At 42.7% G+C, this 14,803-nt stretch overlaps 1 protein-coding gene across 2 annotated transcripts in view; it reads left to right on the top strand.

Annotated features, from left to right (window-relative positions):
- Window positions 1-877: 877 nt before the first annotated feature.
- The window catches only part of LOC110527710 (dnaJ homolog subfamily C member 16), a 29,663-nt gene continuing 15,737 nt past the window's right edge, over window positions 878-14,803 (top strand). Inside the window, exons 1-9 of one of the 2 annotated variants that reach the window (XM_021609164.3) lie at window positions 878-1,721; window positions 2,423-2,640; window positions 7,120-7,186; window positions 7,521-7,663; window positions 7,990-8,168; window positions 8,588-8,772; window positions 11,342-11,446; window positions 11,534-11,692; window positions 11,845-11,975. In XM_021609164.3, coding sequence (XP_021464839.3) covers window positions 2,462-2,640; window positions 7,120-7,186; window positions 7,521-7,663; window positions 7,990-8,168; window positions 8,588-8,772; window positions 11,342-11,446; window positions 11,534-11,692; window positions 11,845-11,975 — 1,148 coding nt within the window. In that variant the 5' untranslated portion in view covers window positions 878-1,721; window positions 2,423-2,461. Of the gene's footprint in view, window positions 1,722-2,017; window positions 2,160-2,422; window positions 2,641-7,119; window positions 7,187-7,520; window positions 7,664-7,989; window positions 8,169-8,587; window positions 8,773-11,341; window positions 11,447-11,533; window positions 11,693-11,844; window positions 11,976-14,803 lie in introns of those variants that run through there. The other variant, XM_021609165.3, reaches the window with a different exon arrangement.

Below are 14,803 nucleotides of genomic sequence, written 5' to 3'. Positions count from 1 at the left end.
CCAAAGATTCAAGTAACTGATCATTTTCACGTTTGGAATTGTACCCATAAATGTTGGTAATAATAATAATGATGTTGTTGTTACAGTTGATAACAAGACAAAGAAAGTGACCAAAAGGGTCACAGTCGGAGTGCAAAATACTTCCATTTAAATTATTCTCCAGAGTGATAACTCCAGCAGAGCGTTCAGAACCATGATAGAGCCATAAATCATTTCCCCACTGAGATCTCCAGAAGTTGACGTCGGTAGAAAATAAATGAGACTCTTGAAAAAAATATATTAGTCTGTTTTAAGCTGTTTGCCAAATAAATATAATGCTTTGCGCTTTACATTATTTCTTACCCTCCTAGCATTGACTGAAATTATAGACAACGACAAAGTGGAATATAGAACAGAAAGCACTACAAGCTAAACAGCAATCGAAAATCGAGTAAGAATGAAAAGAAACCAGCGTTGCACACAATATAGATATAAATGATTCAGTGAGATGTTTACCTTAACAAATAACTGCCAGAACAAGAAACAACAAAAAGCTTGCTCACTGCCTATACTGCAGGTAAAAATAGCAGAAGTGAGATAAATAAAAATAAAAAAGTAAATATCTACTACTCCAGTAGTCCTGTGCAGTTGGAACGAAAGTTGAATCACCTTAGAGCCGGGAGTGAGATCTGCTCACATCAGAGGTAGCTATCTAGGTAGCCTATGTTGACCACCAGGCACAGTCTATGACAGTCCTCAGGGAGGGAGGTTGATTTCAGATCTGTTGATGAATGCGCGCACTCCGATGAAAAGTAAGCAGCTTTCCCCTATTTTCGTGCTTTTCCCACAACTGGCCACAGTTTCTCTCTCTTTTCGAGAGGTCTTCAGCAAACCAACCAGATTGTTGTCGCGTAGGAAGGTAGATGCATTGGCTGCTTTCCAAGTGGCATCCCCGTAGATCTGTAATGTGAACTGGAGAATGACACCTTTGGGCTTGGAGTCACCCTGACTTCTCGTGTCGAGGCGATGTACGGTGTCGACCACATCTGCAAGCTTAGACTTCTCCTCGGGTAGGATAGTTTGGCAGAGTTTGATGGTCTCTGGCCGCACGTTCTCCCCATCTGCCGTGGAGAACTCCATAGTCTCAGATTCCACCGTCTGGAGTAGCTTTCGAGTTCTGCGATTCTTCTTTGGCACAAGTCCGTCTCTCCCTCCTCTTTTTTTTGAAACGCCTTTCGATGTGGGTTAACATCCTTGATTTCCATGCATGCAAAGTCAATATTTTCATTGCGTTGTCGCTGACCATTTTCTCTGGCATCAGACCTTGTATTGATGAGCCTGGAGTGGCGATAGCATCATTAATGGCAGCGGCATCTGGGCCCAGTTCAATGTCGCCCGTACCTCTATGTTTAATATAACACACATACATTCATTATTCATTTCGGTTGCCTACGTGAAGTTTGTTCTATAGAACAAATGTGTGTGCCACATAAGTATTTGATTCTAGCCACAAAATTAAGGAAATTAAAAGGAGGAAGATTTTCTGCATAACACCTGTCAGGGAACATATTGGATGTCACCCGTCGTTAACCCCAAAGAAGAACAAGAACTCACACTCCAGTACAGTAGGTGGCGCTGTATACAAATGTGAAGAAGCAGCAGCATCTGTAAACGTTACCTAGTATCCAAAATCAAATTATATCAGTCGACATGATGACAAGTTGATTTTGTGACTGATTCAGGTTTAGTATTTTTTACAACATATTTTGTAGCTATTTAGCAATATATTTTCATGTTGCATCGCTGTCTAAATAAATAGGTACTGTAGACATGACTTGGCCTTCTAACGTTGGCTAGCCAGAGTAAAGGCAAAAACTGCTAATACAGATGAGATATTTGCTGCTAGCTGGGCAAAGAGCTGGAATAGCCAGCGAGCTAGCTAGCCACATTCATTATCTTTCACTCTGCCTTATTTAGTTAGCAGAGTAATGTGTATAGCTAACTAGTTATAAAAGCTACACTCGTATTTTGTTTGGCCAGCTGTCAGCAATCTAACGTTATCTAGCAAAACATCGACCAAATGCAGCTAGCTATATTAGCTGTAGTAGCTAATGTGGATCATGTCAATAATTATACCTAGCTAACTTTGGCTAGATAGATTGGAACTAGCTGCTGGCCAGGTGGGGTCATTTATGCCAGCCTTAGCAAAACGTTTTGATTGTTGTTCAGTGCCACTCCGGGGCTCATTAGAGAAACTTATTGACCGAGTTGATGCAGGTGAAGTGTCTCAACGACACAACTGAAACCATTTAACAACACCGCAGAACTGCACCGCTGTATTGAAATGAAAGTGATTACAAATATTTTCAGTTAGAGGTCCAACAGAACTGAGTCATATGATATGAATGTATCTTTTTACTTTCATTTCTTCCTCCTGACTCAGGTTGCAGATTTAGAGACGTTGGGACAGGGAGGAGAGGAGATGGGGGGATTGTGTAGGCCACTCCAGGCCTCTATGGTCTGGCTGGCCGTTCTCCTTCTGCTGCTGGGGGAGACGGTGAACACAGCCCAGGAGTTTGACCCCTACAGAGTCCTGGGGCTCACCAAGAGCGCCAGTCAAGCAGAGGTCAAGAAGGTGTACAAGAGGCTGGTCAGAGAATGGTGAGTTGGAAACACCCTGCTACTTTTTGTCTATCATACTATGAATAGGTTTGGGTAACGTGTGCGTGTGGGGCCTCTTACGGATGGATGTGTGTTTGTCTCTAGTAATGTCTGTCAATTGGGTAGGGAGAACTTACCAGACCAATAGTCGGTCTGCATAGTAGGTGCCATTATCTTGCTTTCTGTCGGCACAGAGTGTTATAGGGAACACTAAGTACTTTCGGCCGGCAGATGCACAATTCTACACTGACCTTTTTTACAAGCAGCGTGTGTGCGCCTAAGTTGGAAAAACGTATGCACACACAAAGAAATGTAGGAGCACAATGAAAAATATTGAAGGTAATAAAGCTGGAATCCTTAATTTTTCTAGGTGCACTGTTCCTAAATTAAAATTCCAGGTCACACAGCAAAATATTTTGGAACATAATGCTTCCAAAATGGAAGCACTGTAGAGCCCTGTATTTCTTTCTCTTGAAATATCACATTTACATAAGTATTCAGACCCTTTAATCAGTACTTTTGTTGAAGCACCTTTGGCAGCGATTACTGCCTTCTTGGGTATGACGCTACAAGTTTGGCAAACCTGTATTTGGGGAGTTTCTTCCATTCTCTGCAGATCATCTCAAGCTCTGCCAGGTTGGATGGGGAGCGTCGCTGCACAGTGATTTTCGGGTCTCTCCAGAGATGTTCGATCGGGTTCAAGTCTGGGCTCTGGCTGGGCCACTCAAGGACTGTTGGAGACATGTCCTGAAGCCACTCCTGCATTGTTTTGGCTGTGTGCTTGGGGTCATTGTCCTGTTGGAAGGTGAACCTTCACCCCATTCTGAGGTTATGAGCGCTCTGGAGCAGGTTTCCATCCAGGATGTCTCTGTACTTGCACCGTTCATCTTGCCCTCGATCCTGATTAGTGTCCCAGTCCCTGCCGCTGAAAAACATCCCCACAGCATGATCCTACCACCACCATACTTCACCATAGGGATGGTATTGGCATATTGATCAGCGGTGCCTGGTTTCGTCCAGACATGACACTTGGCATTCAGGCAGAGAGTTAAATCTTGATTTCATTGGACCAGGGAATCTTGTTTCTCATGGTCTAGGTGTCTTTTGGAAAACTCCAAGCGGGCTGTCATTTGCCTTTTACTGAGGAGTGGCTACCATCTGGCCACTCTACCATAAAGGCCTGATTGGTGGAGTGCTGCAGAGATGGTTGTCCTTCTGGAAGTTTCTTCCATTTCCACAGAGGAACTCTGGAGCTCTGTCAGAGTGACGATCGGGTTCTTGGTCACCTCCCTTCTCTTCCGATTGCTCAGTTTGACCAGGCACCCAGCTCTAGGAAGAGTCTTGGTGGTTACAAACTTCTTCCATTTAAGAATGATGTAGGCCACTGTGTTCTTGGGTACTTCCAATGCTGCAGACATTTTTGGGTACCCTTCTACAGATCTGTTCCTCGACACAATCCTGTCTGGGAGCTCTACTGACAATTCCTTCAACCTCTTGGGTTGGTTTTTTGGTCTGACATGCACTGTCAACTGTGGGATCTTTATATAGACGGGTGTGTGCCTTTCCAAATCCTGTCCAATCAATTGAATTTACCACAGGTGGACTCAAGTCAAGTTGTAGAAACATGTTAAGGATCATCAATGGAAACAGGATGCACCTAATCTCAATTTTGAGTCTCATAGCAAAGGATCTGAATGCTTATGTCATTTGAAATGTTTTATTTCACCTTTATTTAGGCTAGTTGAGAACAAGTTCTCATTTACGACTGCGACCTGGCCAAGATAAAGCAAAGCAGTGCGACACAAACAACAACACAGAGTTAGACATGGAATAAACAAGCGTACAGTCAATAACACAATAGAAGAAAAAAAAAGTTTGCAAATGGCAAGAGGAGGTAAAGCAATAAATTGGCCATAGTAGCGAAGTAATTACAATTTTGCAAATTAACACTGGAGTGATAGATGAGCAGATGGTGATGTGCAAGTAGAAATACTGGTGTGCAAAAGAGCAGAAAAGTTAATAAAAAACTATATGGGGATGAGGTAGGTAAATTGGGTGGGCTATTTACAGATGGGCTATGTACAGTTGCAGCGATCGGTTAGCTGCTCAGATAGCTGATGTTTAAAGTTAGTGAGGGAAATATGTCTCCAGCTTCAGTGATTTTTGCAATTCGTTCCAGTCATTGGCAACAGAGAACTGGAAGGAAAGGCGGCCAGAGAGGTGTTGGCTTTGGGGATGACCAGTGAGATATACCTGCTGGAGCGCGTGCTACGGGTGGGTGATGTTATTGTGACCAGTGAGCTGAGTTAAGGCGGAGCTTTACCTAGCATAGACTTATAGATGACCTGGAGCCAGTGGGTCTGGCGACGAATATGTAGCGAGGGCCAGCCGACTAAAGCATACAGGTCGCAGTGTTGAGTGGTATAAGGGGCTTTGGTGACAAAACGGATGGCACTGTGATAGACTGCATCCAGTTTTCTGAGTAGAGTATTGGAGTATTTTTAGAGTATTTTTTTAAATGACATCGCCGAAGTCGAGGATCAATAGGATAGTCTGTTTTACGAGGGTATGTTTGGCGGCGTGAGTGAATGAGGCTTTTTTGCGAAATAGGTAGCCGATTCTAGATTTAATTTTGGATTGGAGATGTTAAATATGAGTCTGGAAGGAGAGTTTACAGTCTAGCCAGACACCTAGGTATTTGTAGTTGTCCACATGTTCTAAGTCAGAACCGTCCAGAGTAGTGATGGTAGTCGGGCGGGCTGGTGCAGGCAGCGAACGGTTGAAGAGTATGCATTTGGTTTTACTTGCGTTTAAGAGCAGTTGGAGGCCACGGAAGGAATGTGTTATGGCATTGAAGCTCGTTTGGAGGTTAGTTAACACAGGTTAGTTAACACACAGTTAAACTAATCTAAATATATTTTAGATTTTACGTTCTTCAAAGTCGCCACCCTTTGCCTTGATGACAGCTTTGCACACTTGGCATTCTCTCAACCAGCTTCACCTGGAATGCTTTCCAACAGTCTTGAAGGAGTTCCCACATATGCTGAGCACTTGTTGGCTTCTTTTCCTAACCTCTGCAGGTTAACTCATCCCCAAACCATCTCAATTGGGTTGAGGTTGGGTGATTGTGGCGGTCAGGTCATCTGATGCAGCACTCCATCACTTTCCTTCTTGGTCAAATAGCCCTTACACAGCCTGGTGTGTTCTTGAAAAAACGAAACAAATTATATCCCACTAAGCGCAAACCAGATGGGATGGTGTATCGCGGCAGAATGCTGTGGTAGCCATGCTGGTTAAGTGTGCCTTGAATTCTAAATAAATCACTGACAGTTTCACCAGAAAATCACCACCTCCTCCATGCTTCACGGTCGGACCTACACATGCGGCAGTCATCCGTTCACCTAATCTGCATCTCATAAAGACATGGCGGTAGGAACCAAAAATCTAAAATTTGGACACATCAGACCAAAGGAGAGATTTCCACTGGTCTAATGTCCATTACTCTTGTTTCTTGGCTCAAGCAAGTCTCTTCTTATTGGTGTCCTTTAGCAGTGGTTTCTTTGCAGCAATTTGACTATGAAGCCCTGATTCACGCAGTCTCTTCTGAACAGTTGTTGAGATGTGTCTGTTACTTGAACTCTGAAGCATTTATTTGGGCTGTAATTTCTGAGGCTGGTAACTATAATGAACTTATCCTCTGCAGCAGAGGTAACTCCTTTCTTTCCTGTGGCAGTCCTCATGAGAGGCAGTTTCATCATAGTGCTTAATGGTTTTTGCTAATGCACCTTAAAAAAATGTTCAATGTTCTTGAAGTGTTCCTGGTTGACTGATCTTCATGTCTTAAGGTAATGGACTGTCATTTCTCTTTGCTTATTTGAGCTGTTCTTGATGTTGTATGGACTTGGTATTTTACCAAATAGGGCTATCTTCTGTATACTACCCCTACCTTGTCACAACACAACATATTGGCTCAAACACATTAAGAAGGAAAGAAATTCCATAAATGAACTTTTAACAAGGCACACCTGTTAATAAAAATGCATTCCAGATGACTACCTCATGAAGCTGGTTGAGAGAATACCACGAGTGTGCAAAGCTGTCATCAAGGCAAGGGGTGTTTTACATTGAAGAATATCAAATATTTTAATTAGTTGAACACTTTTTTGCTTACTACATGATTCCATATGTGTTAATTCATAGTTTTGATGTCTTCACTATTATTATACAATGTCGAAAATAGTCAAATAAAGAAACTCTTGAATGAGTAGGTGTGTCACAACCAGTCAAAAGTTTGATGTATGGTATGTAATAATATGTATGTCATATCATAGGAAAAGTCACCGGATTCACATGGATTTGCAAGCCTAAAAATATCATACTTTGACTAAAACAATGACTTATTGTATTTCAGTATTTCTACTGGTATGGGTGTTTTTAAGTGTCCTTCTGCTATAAGTGTCTCTTTGCTCTGTGTTCAAGGCACCCAGACAAGAACAATGATCCTGGGGCTGAAGATATGTTCATCAAGATCACTAAATCTTATGAGGTATACTAGTTTCACTTACCAGACACACATGCAGACAAAAATCTTAAATGTTTAGATTCATGTTTATTCAACTAACATGGCTACATGGCATGCACTGGGTGTGTGCACTACAGATTTTAACACAGCACAAATCTAACACCTGGCTCAACTAATCAAGAGCTTGACTATGCTGGTGCTGAAGTGTTGTGTAAATGCTGGGCTTGTACAAAAGCCTGCACATCCTCACCCTGTGGGTCTCCAAGGATCTGAGTTGTAGAACACTGCTCTATTTAAACGCTATAGTCAGGAGGAGGAGAGGAGTTCATAACAAAGTTTGATTGGATCCCTCCCTCAGATCCTGGGGAATGTGGAGCGGCGTGCTAACTACGACCGCTATGGACAGATGGAGGAGAACAAGCAGGGTCAGCACCAGCAGGGCTTCAACCGACACTTCCACAACAGCTTCTATTTCGACGAGTCATTCTTCAATTTCCCTAGGTCAGTGCAAAGGAAATGATACCACGCAATTTTTGCAACTCATTTGCCAATCATGTTGTCTTGTATCCCTTGCAATGACTGTGATATGTGCTGGTTTTTACATAACTTAATTGCACTGTCGCTCTGGGTAAGAGCATATGCTGAATGACCAAAATGTCCCTGAGGCCATTTTGAAAGATACCGTATCAAAGCCTCCTTTATTTTTCTGTCTGGGGTATCCATGACGAAGGCTACATGCAAAAAACGCATTGGGTTTAGTAGTAAAGAAGCATATTTAATCAACTTCCATTGTCCTCCAAAAGTGGCTAAATCTTCTCTTCCCCCAGGTCAGGCCGGGACTTCTCAGACAGCAAGTATCTGCTCGACCACGCAGGGTTCAACAGTAAGGTGCTGCCCGACAGCTTCAAGCGGCCCTACCTGATCAAGATCACCTCCGAGTGGTGCTTTGCCTGCGTTCACATCGAGCCAGTCTGGAGGGAGGCAGTACAGGAGCTAGAGCCACTGGGTACGAAGTGGGCTGTCTTCCAGGAAGTCCATGGCTGTGTCCCAAATGGCACCTTATTCCCTATATACTGCACTACTTCTGACCAGGGACAATAGGGCTGTGGTCATAAGTAGTGGACTCTGTAGGAAAAGGGTGCCATTTGGGATGCAGTACATGTCTTTCACTAAGAATCCGTTGGGGTCGAATCATGATTTGAAGGTTGTTAAATTCATTCACTGATGTGTGGTTTGTAACAGGTGGAGAAACTAACCATTGACAAGAGAACAACAGGGGAAATGGGCTCAAACCTATTAGTCAGTGGTGACTCAAATGAATCAAAACATACAGTACATTGTAATCTGTTTAATACAACTGTTTCTTTGCTTCCCTCTGCTGTCCACTGGTATGTAACAACCTAATTAATGGTGTCCATCACTCAGGTGTGGGTATCGGCATTGTTGACATTGGTTACGAGCGTCGCCTAGCCAACCAGCTGGGTGTCCATCGCACGCCATCCATCCTGGGTGTGGTCAATGGTAGAGTGACCGTGTTCCACTACTCCGTGGTCAGAGAACACCTGCGACAGTTTGTAGAAGACCTGCTGCCTCAGAGGCTGGTGGAAAAGGTAGGCCTGCTGTTAACAATATTGCAATGTATCCAGTATGATTTATAGTAATAATAATGGGTGCTAGCGAGCATGCTAGGTATCAACAGCCAATCCAGTAGAGGCTAGAAGCTATAGTAGGCTTTGATTGGTCAATCCTGATGCAATATTGCTGAGAATTCAGCTTTCCCCAACTTAGGTCCCGCCCTATTCACACTCTCTCGCCCATGTTCGGATCGCCCAACAGTCTCCTGCCCATTTCACTTCCCTCCATTGAAAATTAATGGCTTCCGATGTTTTTTTTGCCACCCATCGTGTTCAGTTAATCAGCACCATTATAATAAATAGTCAGAAACACCTCAGACAGTTTGTAGTGGGCCTCCGAGGCAAACAGGTCCAAAATAATAGCTTAAAGGGCAACTCCGCCACTTTTCAACTTCACTCATTATCTTCAGCACCAAATCAATGTCTGCATATATGTTTCTTTGATCTGTGTTAAAAGATAAGGTCCTAAAAATGCTTCTCTGTGACGTCACAGGGTAAGGTTAAGTAAGAAGCATTTTCAGAACCTGCAATGACTTTTTCTTGCAAGAGGGAGGGTATTTCCTTGCTCCCCACGTCACTGTGAATCTGTGTTTGAAAATAAAAAAAATGTAATGTTACTTTTGATGTCATCGAGTAACTTTTTAACTTAGTTTTTTTCTACAAAGCACATACACTACCGTTCAAAAGTTTGGGGTCACTAAGACATTTTGTTTTTGAAAGAAAAGCAAAAACAATTGTCCATTTTTAAAATAGCATAAATTTGATCAAAAATACAGTGTAGACATTGTTAATGTTGTAAATGACTACTGTAGCTGGAAACGGCTGATTTTTTTTTTTTAAATGGGGAAAAAATGGAATGGAATAGGTGTACATAGAAAGCCAGCATCCCGGCTGTTGACATTGAGACTGCACAGCGTTGTACGAGATCTTCAGTTTTCTTGGCAATTTCTCGCATGGAATAGCCTTCATTTCTCAACAAGAATAGACTGAGTTTCAGAAGAAAGTGCTTTGTTTCTGGCCATTTGTGAGCCTGTGATCAAACCCACAAATGCTGAGGCTCCAGATACTCAACTCGTCTAAGGAAGGCCAGTGTTATTGCTTCTTTAATCAGCACTGCAGTTTTCAGCTGTGCTAACATAGCTGACGGTTTTCTAATGATCAATTAGCCTTTTATAATGATAAACTTGGATTAGCTATCACAATGTGCCATTGGAACACAGAAGTGATGGTTGCTGATAATGGGCCTATGTAGATATTCCATATATCAGCCGTTTCCAGCTACAGTAGTCATTTACAACATTAACAATGTCTACACTGTGTTTCTGATAAATTGTATGTTATTTTAATGGACAAAAAAAAAGTTATATTCTTTCAAAAACAAGGACATTTCTATGTGACCCCAAATGTTTGAACATATATGCTCCATCTTGACATATGTAGACACTGGTTTGGTACTGGAGATGATGAATATGAGGTTGAGAAGTGGTACAGTTGCTCTTTAATAAGCTACGGTGCTTTTCATTCCAAATTTATGCAAAGGGATATGTGAATACTTTACTCATATATTGTGTATAATTGCTACAATTACGCAGTACCTGTAATACGTAGGTTTCCTTTTTTGCACTGCATGCCATAAAATACAGTGCATTTGCAAAGTATTCAGACCCCTTGACTTTTTCCCCAATTTGTTACGTTACAGCCTTATTCTAAAATGGATTAAACCATTTTTTTCCCCTTCATCAATCTACACACAATACGTGATAATGTCAAAGTTAAAACAGGTTTTTAGACCCAATTTTCTCTGCAGATCCTCTCAAGGTCTGTCAGGTTGGATGGGAGCGTTGCTGCACAGCAATTTTCAGGTCTCTTCAGAGATGTTTGATCGGGTTAAAATCCGGGCTCTGGCTGGGCCACTCAAGGACATTCAGAGACTTGTCCTGAAGCCACTCCTGCGTTGTCTTGGCTGTGTGCTTAGGGTCGTTGTCCTGTTGGAAGGTGAACTTTTGCTCCAATCGGAGGTTCTGAGCGTTCTGGAACAGGTTTTCATCAAGGATGTTTGTACTTTGCTCTGTTCTTCCCCTCAATCCTGACTAGTCTCACAGTCCCTGACTCTGGAAAAACATGACATGGACAGCCAACTGTGGGACCTTATATAGACAGGTGTGTGCCTTTGCAAATCATGTCCAATCAATTGAATTTACCACAGGTAGACTTCAATCAAGTTTTAGAAACATCTCAAGAATGGAAACAGGATGCACTTGAGCTCAATTTCTTGCTATGGCAAAGGGTCTGAATACTTATGTAAATACGTTTATTTTAGTTTCTCACTTTTTCGTTATGGGGTATTGTCTGTAGATTGAGGATTTGTATTTATTTAATACATTTTATAACAAGGCTGCAACGTTACACAATGTGGAAAAAGTCAAGGGGTCTGAATACTTTCCGAATGCACTGATTGAATATATATATATATATAAAGCATTTTAATCTCTCCTGAACTTAATAAGTTGTTCCATTTGATCTTGTTTGATTTTTCTTTTGTCAGGTAACAGATAAGAACTATGTGTCCTTCCTGGGCAGCTGGCATGTTGAGAACAATCCCAGTGTGTTGCTGTTTGACCAAGTGCCTGCAGTGCCCCTGCTCTACAAGGTAACACACACCGAGTGTGTCTGTGGAAAATGGGTATCTATCAAGTCATCAGTCCAACAGCTTACCCTTCTCTCTCCCTCTCTCCAGCTCACAGCGTTTGCCTTTAAGGACTATGTGCGGTTTGGTTACGTGGACCAGGGACTGACAGAGACATCCAGACTACTGCATCAGTTCAACATCAACAGCTATGCTCCCACAATGCTGCTGTTCAAGGAGAACACTGAGCAACCTGCTGATATTATACAGGTAAACTCATGGACCAGTATTAAAATAGTTGCATGCGCTGGCTCTAGATGACTTATTCTGTTTTGGTGTCAGAGATGAATGGGTCAGAACCACAAGACTGCCAGTTGAATACCTGATCATTGCTCTCTCTCTCTATTCCCCCCCCCCCCCAGGCTAAAGGGATGAAGAGACAGATCATGGAGGAGTTTGTGTCCAACAACAAGTACCTGTGTGTCCCTCGGTTGGTCAACCAGCATCTGTTCGATGAGCTCTGCCCCATCAAGCAGTTCCACCGGCGCAGGAAGTAAGAACCAACTAAATCCGGCCTCTGATCTTAAAGGTCCAATGCAGCCGTTTCTATCTCCATATCAAATAATTTCTGGATAACAATATAGTACCTAATTGTGATTTCTATTAAAATGGTCAAAAATTAACAAGAATAGCTTCTTAGCAAAGCGCAATTTCTCAACCAATAATCTTGCGAGGACTATATGGGAGTAGTCTGAGGGGGAAACTGAAAACTAGCTGTTATTCGCAGAGAGGTTTGGAACTCTCTTTCTTATTGGTCTATTAATTAACTTACTGCCTGGTGATGTCACCAGGCTTGGCCCAAAACTCCATCCCTTCAAAACTGGGTGAAATTTTAGGATGTCTTTTCAAACAGCTCTCACACCGAAAGGGAATTATCATCTTTTTTCAAATTTCACAGTATTATTCCAACCTCACTGTGGAAATATTCAATAAAATATACAGTTTATTTGGTACACCACCCTGTTCACAAATGGTTCCCTCCTAGAAACAGTGAGTCACATGGCCGTGGCCTGCTATATAAAGCAGGCAGACTGGCATCGAGGCATTCAGTTACTGTTCGATTGAATGTTAGAATGGGCAAAAGGAGTGCCATAAGCGACTTTGAGTGTGTATGATCGTCAGTGCCAGGCGCGCCGGATGTAGTATCTCAGTAACGGCCCGCCTCTTGGGCTTTTCACGCACGACAGTGTCCAGGGTTTACCAAGAATGATGCGACAAAAAATAAATAAACATACAGTCCTGTGGGCGAAAACAGCTTGTTGATGAGAGGTCGAAGGAGAATGGCAAGAATCGTGCAAGCTAACAGGCTGGCCACAAACAGGAAAATAACTGTGTAGTAAAACAGTGATGTGCAGAACGGCATCTATTGCAGCAGACAACTACACTGCGTTCCACTCCTATCAGCTAAAAACAAGAAGTGTCTCCAGTGGACATGCAATCACCAACACTGGTCAATTGAGGAGCGGAAAAACATTGCCTGGTTCGACAAATCCTGGTTGCGTAATGCTGATGGCAGAGTCTGGATTTGGTGTAAGCAGCATGAGGCCATGGACCCATCCAGCCTGGTGTCAATGGTGTAATGTTGTGGGGAATGTTTCTTTGGCACACGTTCGGTCCCTTGATAACAATTGAGCAACGTTTGAACGCCACACCATGTAGAATCCACGCCCCAAATAATTTGGGCTGTTCTGGAGGAAAAAGAGAAAAAAAGAGGAAAAAGAGAGGTCCTACCCGGTAGGTGAGTGTACCTAATAAACTGAAGAAAGAAAATCACGTTTTTGACTGCACTGGGCTTTAATATCCACACTAGTACCATTTAGAACAGGCCTGGGAAATTATTTTCCATGGAGGGCCACATTAGAATATATTTTTGCCATCGCGGGCCAGAATCATATAACAGGATTATACATCATGTGTATGATTTTGTTGACATATCTCTTCTGTAAATCACGTCCAGATATGCCACTTATTTTACTTTAACATGCACAGAAATAAACCACATCCATATTTTCCTTTTGGAAGGTATTTCATTATTAATCATGCAATGAACTACACGGAGGGAAAAGTCTCTGATGGGCATTGACCAGAGCAGTAGAGTCAGGTATAGTTTTGTCGCTTTGCGCAGGATTGCTGAGAGGTGAGAGTCGGTAAGAGAGGATCTGTGCCTTGACTTGTTATATTTCATCACTGAAGATGTCTGTTCACATGCAAAGGTTGATCCAAACAGTACAAACATGTTCTGAGCATGACTCCTAATCTTTGAAAGGTTTTGTTCATTGAGAGATGCTGCATCACTGCATCAGACTGAAGATCGATAAGCTCAAGTTGCAGGCCAGTGGGTGCGTGTTCCACATTGAAGGAGAAAGGAGAGGAAGCCAACAGGATGTCATTTTCCAATACTTGAAATCCTCAAAACGACGGGAAAACTGACCGTTCAAAGCACGCAGCAGCGATGTACAACTTCTCCCACTGGTCATCTGATGGGGAACAGACTAGTAGTGTCGGAAGGTGGGTGCGATTGTTGGCTTCTACTTGGCGGGTCAGGAGGAGTAGTTTTCCCCTGAAGGCTTTGACAAGGCTGTACATCTGATGTGCAAAAAGGCTTTTCCCTTGTAGTTTGGAATTCCGTTCATTCATGAGGGCCATGATGTCCACGGTGAAGGCATAATAATCAGCCAACCATTCTTGATCTTGCAGTTTTTGCAAAAGAAAGGAAATCTCCGACTTCAGGTCCCCCACCCTTTTTAAGCACCTTCCCCAAACTCCGCCATCTCTCGTTTGCGTGGTAGGGGAGATCTGCATGACCCGACTCTCTTCCAACAGTGAGACAAACTGCCTGTAGTTTAAGGATTTTGCTCTTATGAAGTTTACCACTTTAGTGACTGTATCCACATGGCTCATTTTCAGAACACATTTACAGAGCACCTCCTGATGAATAATGCAATGCAGGAAAATAGTTTTCTGATCTGGGTTCAGCTCTGCTACTTGATCTTGTATCCTTTTCAAAAGGCCAATGTTTTTTTTTCCTGTCACCCATCAGAGGTCACACTGGATAACTTTTCAAAACTCAGTCCCAGCTTTGCTAAACACGTATTAACCTCCTCCAATCAATCTTTCCCTGTGGTTGTGCTCTTCATTGACTGCACTGAAGCAAGCTCCTCTGTAATTTCAAAGTCTGGGGTTATGCATCGTAAGAATATCAACAAGGAGGCTGAAGAAATTCGGCTTGTCACCAAAAGCACTCACAAACTTCTACAGATGCACAATCGAGAGCATCCTGGCGGGCTGTATCACCGCCTGGTACGGCAACTGCTCCGCCCT

Source organism: Oncorhynchus mykiss, chromosome 7 (assembly GCF_057628025.1).
Source record: "Oncorhynchus mykiss isolate SJ-2025 chromosome 7, ASM5762802v1, whole genome shotgun sequence".
NCBI lineage: Eukaryota > Metazoa > Chordata > Actinopteri > Salmoniformes > Salmonidae > Oncorhynchus > Oncorhynchus mykiss.
Note: the sequence above shows the minus strand (reverse complement) of the source record. Positions and strands in the feature narration are given on the sequence as shown.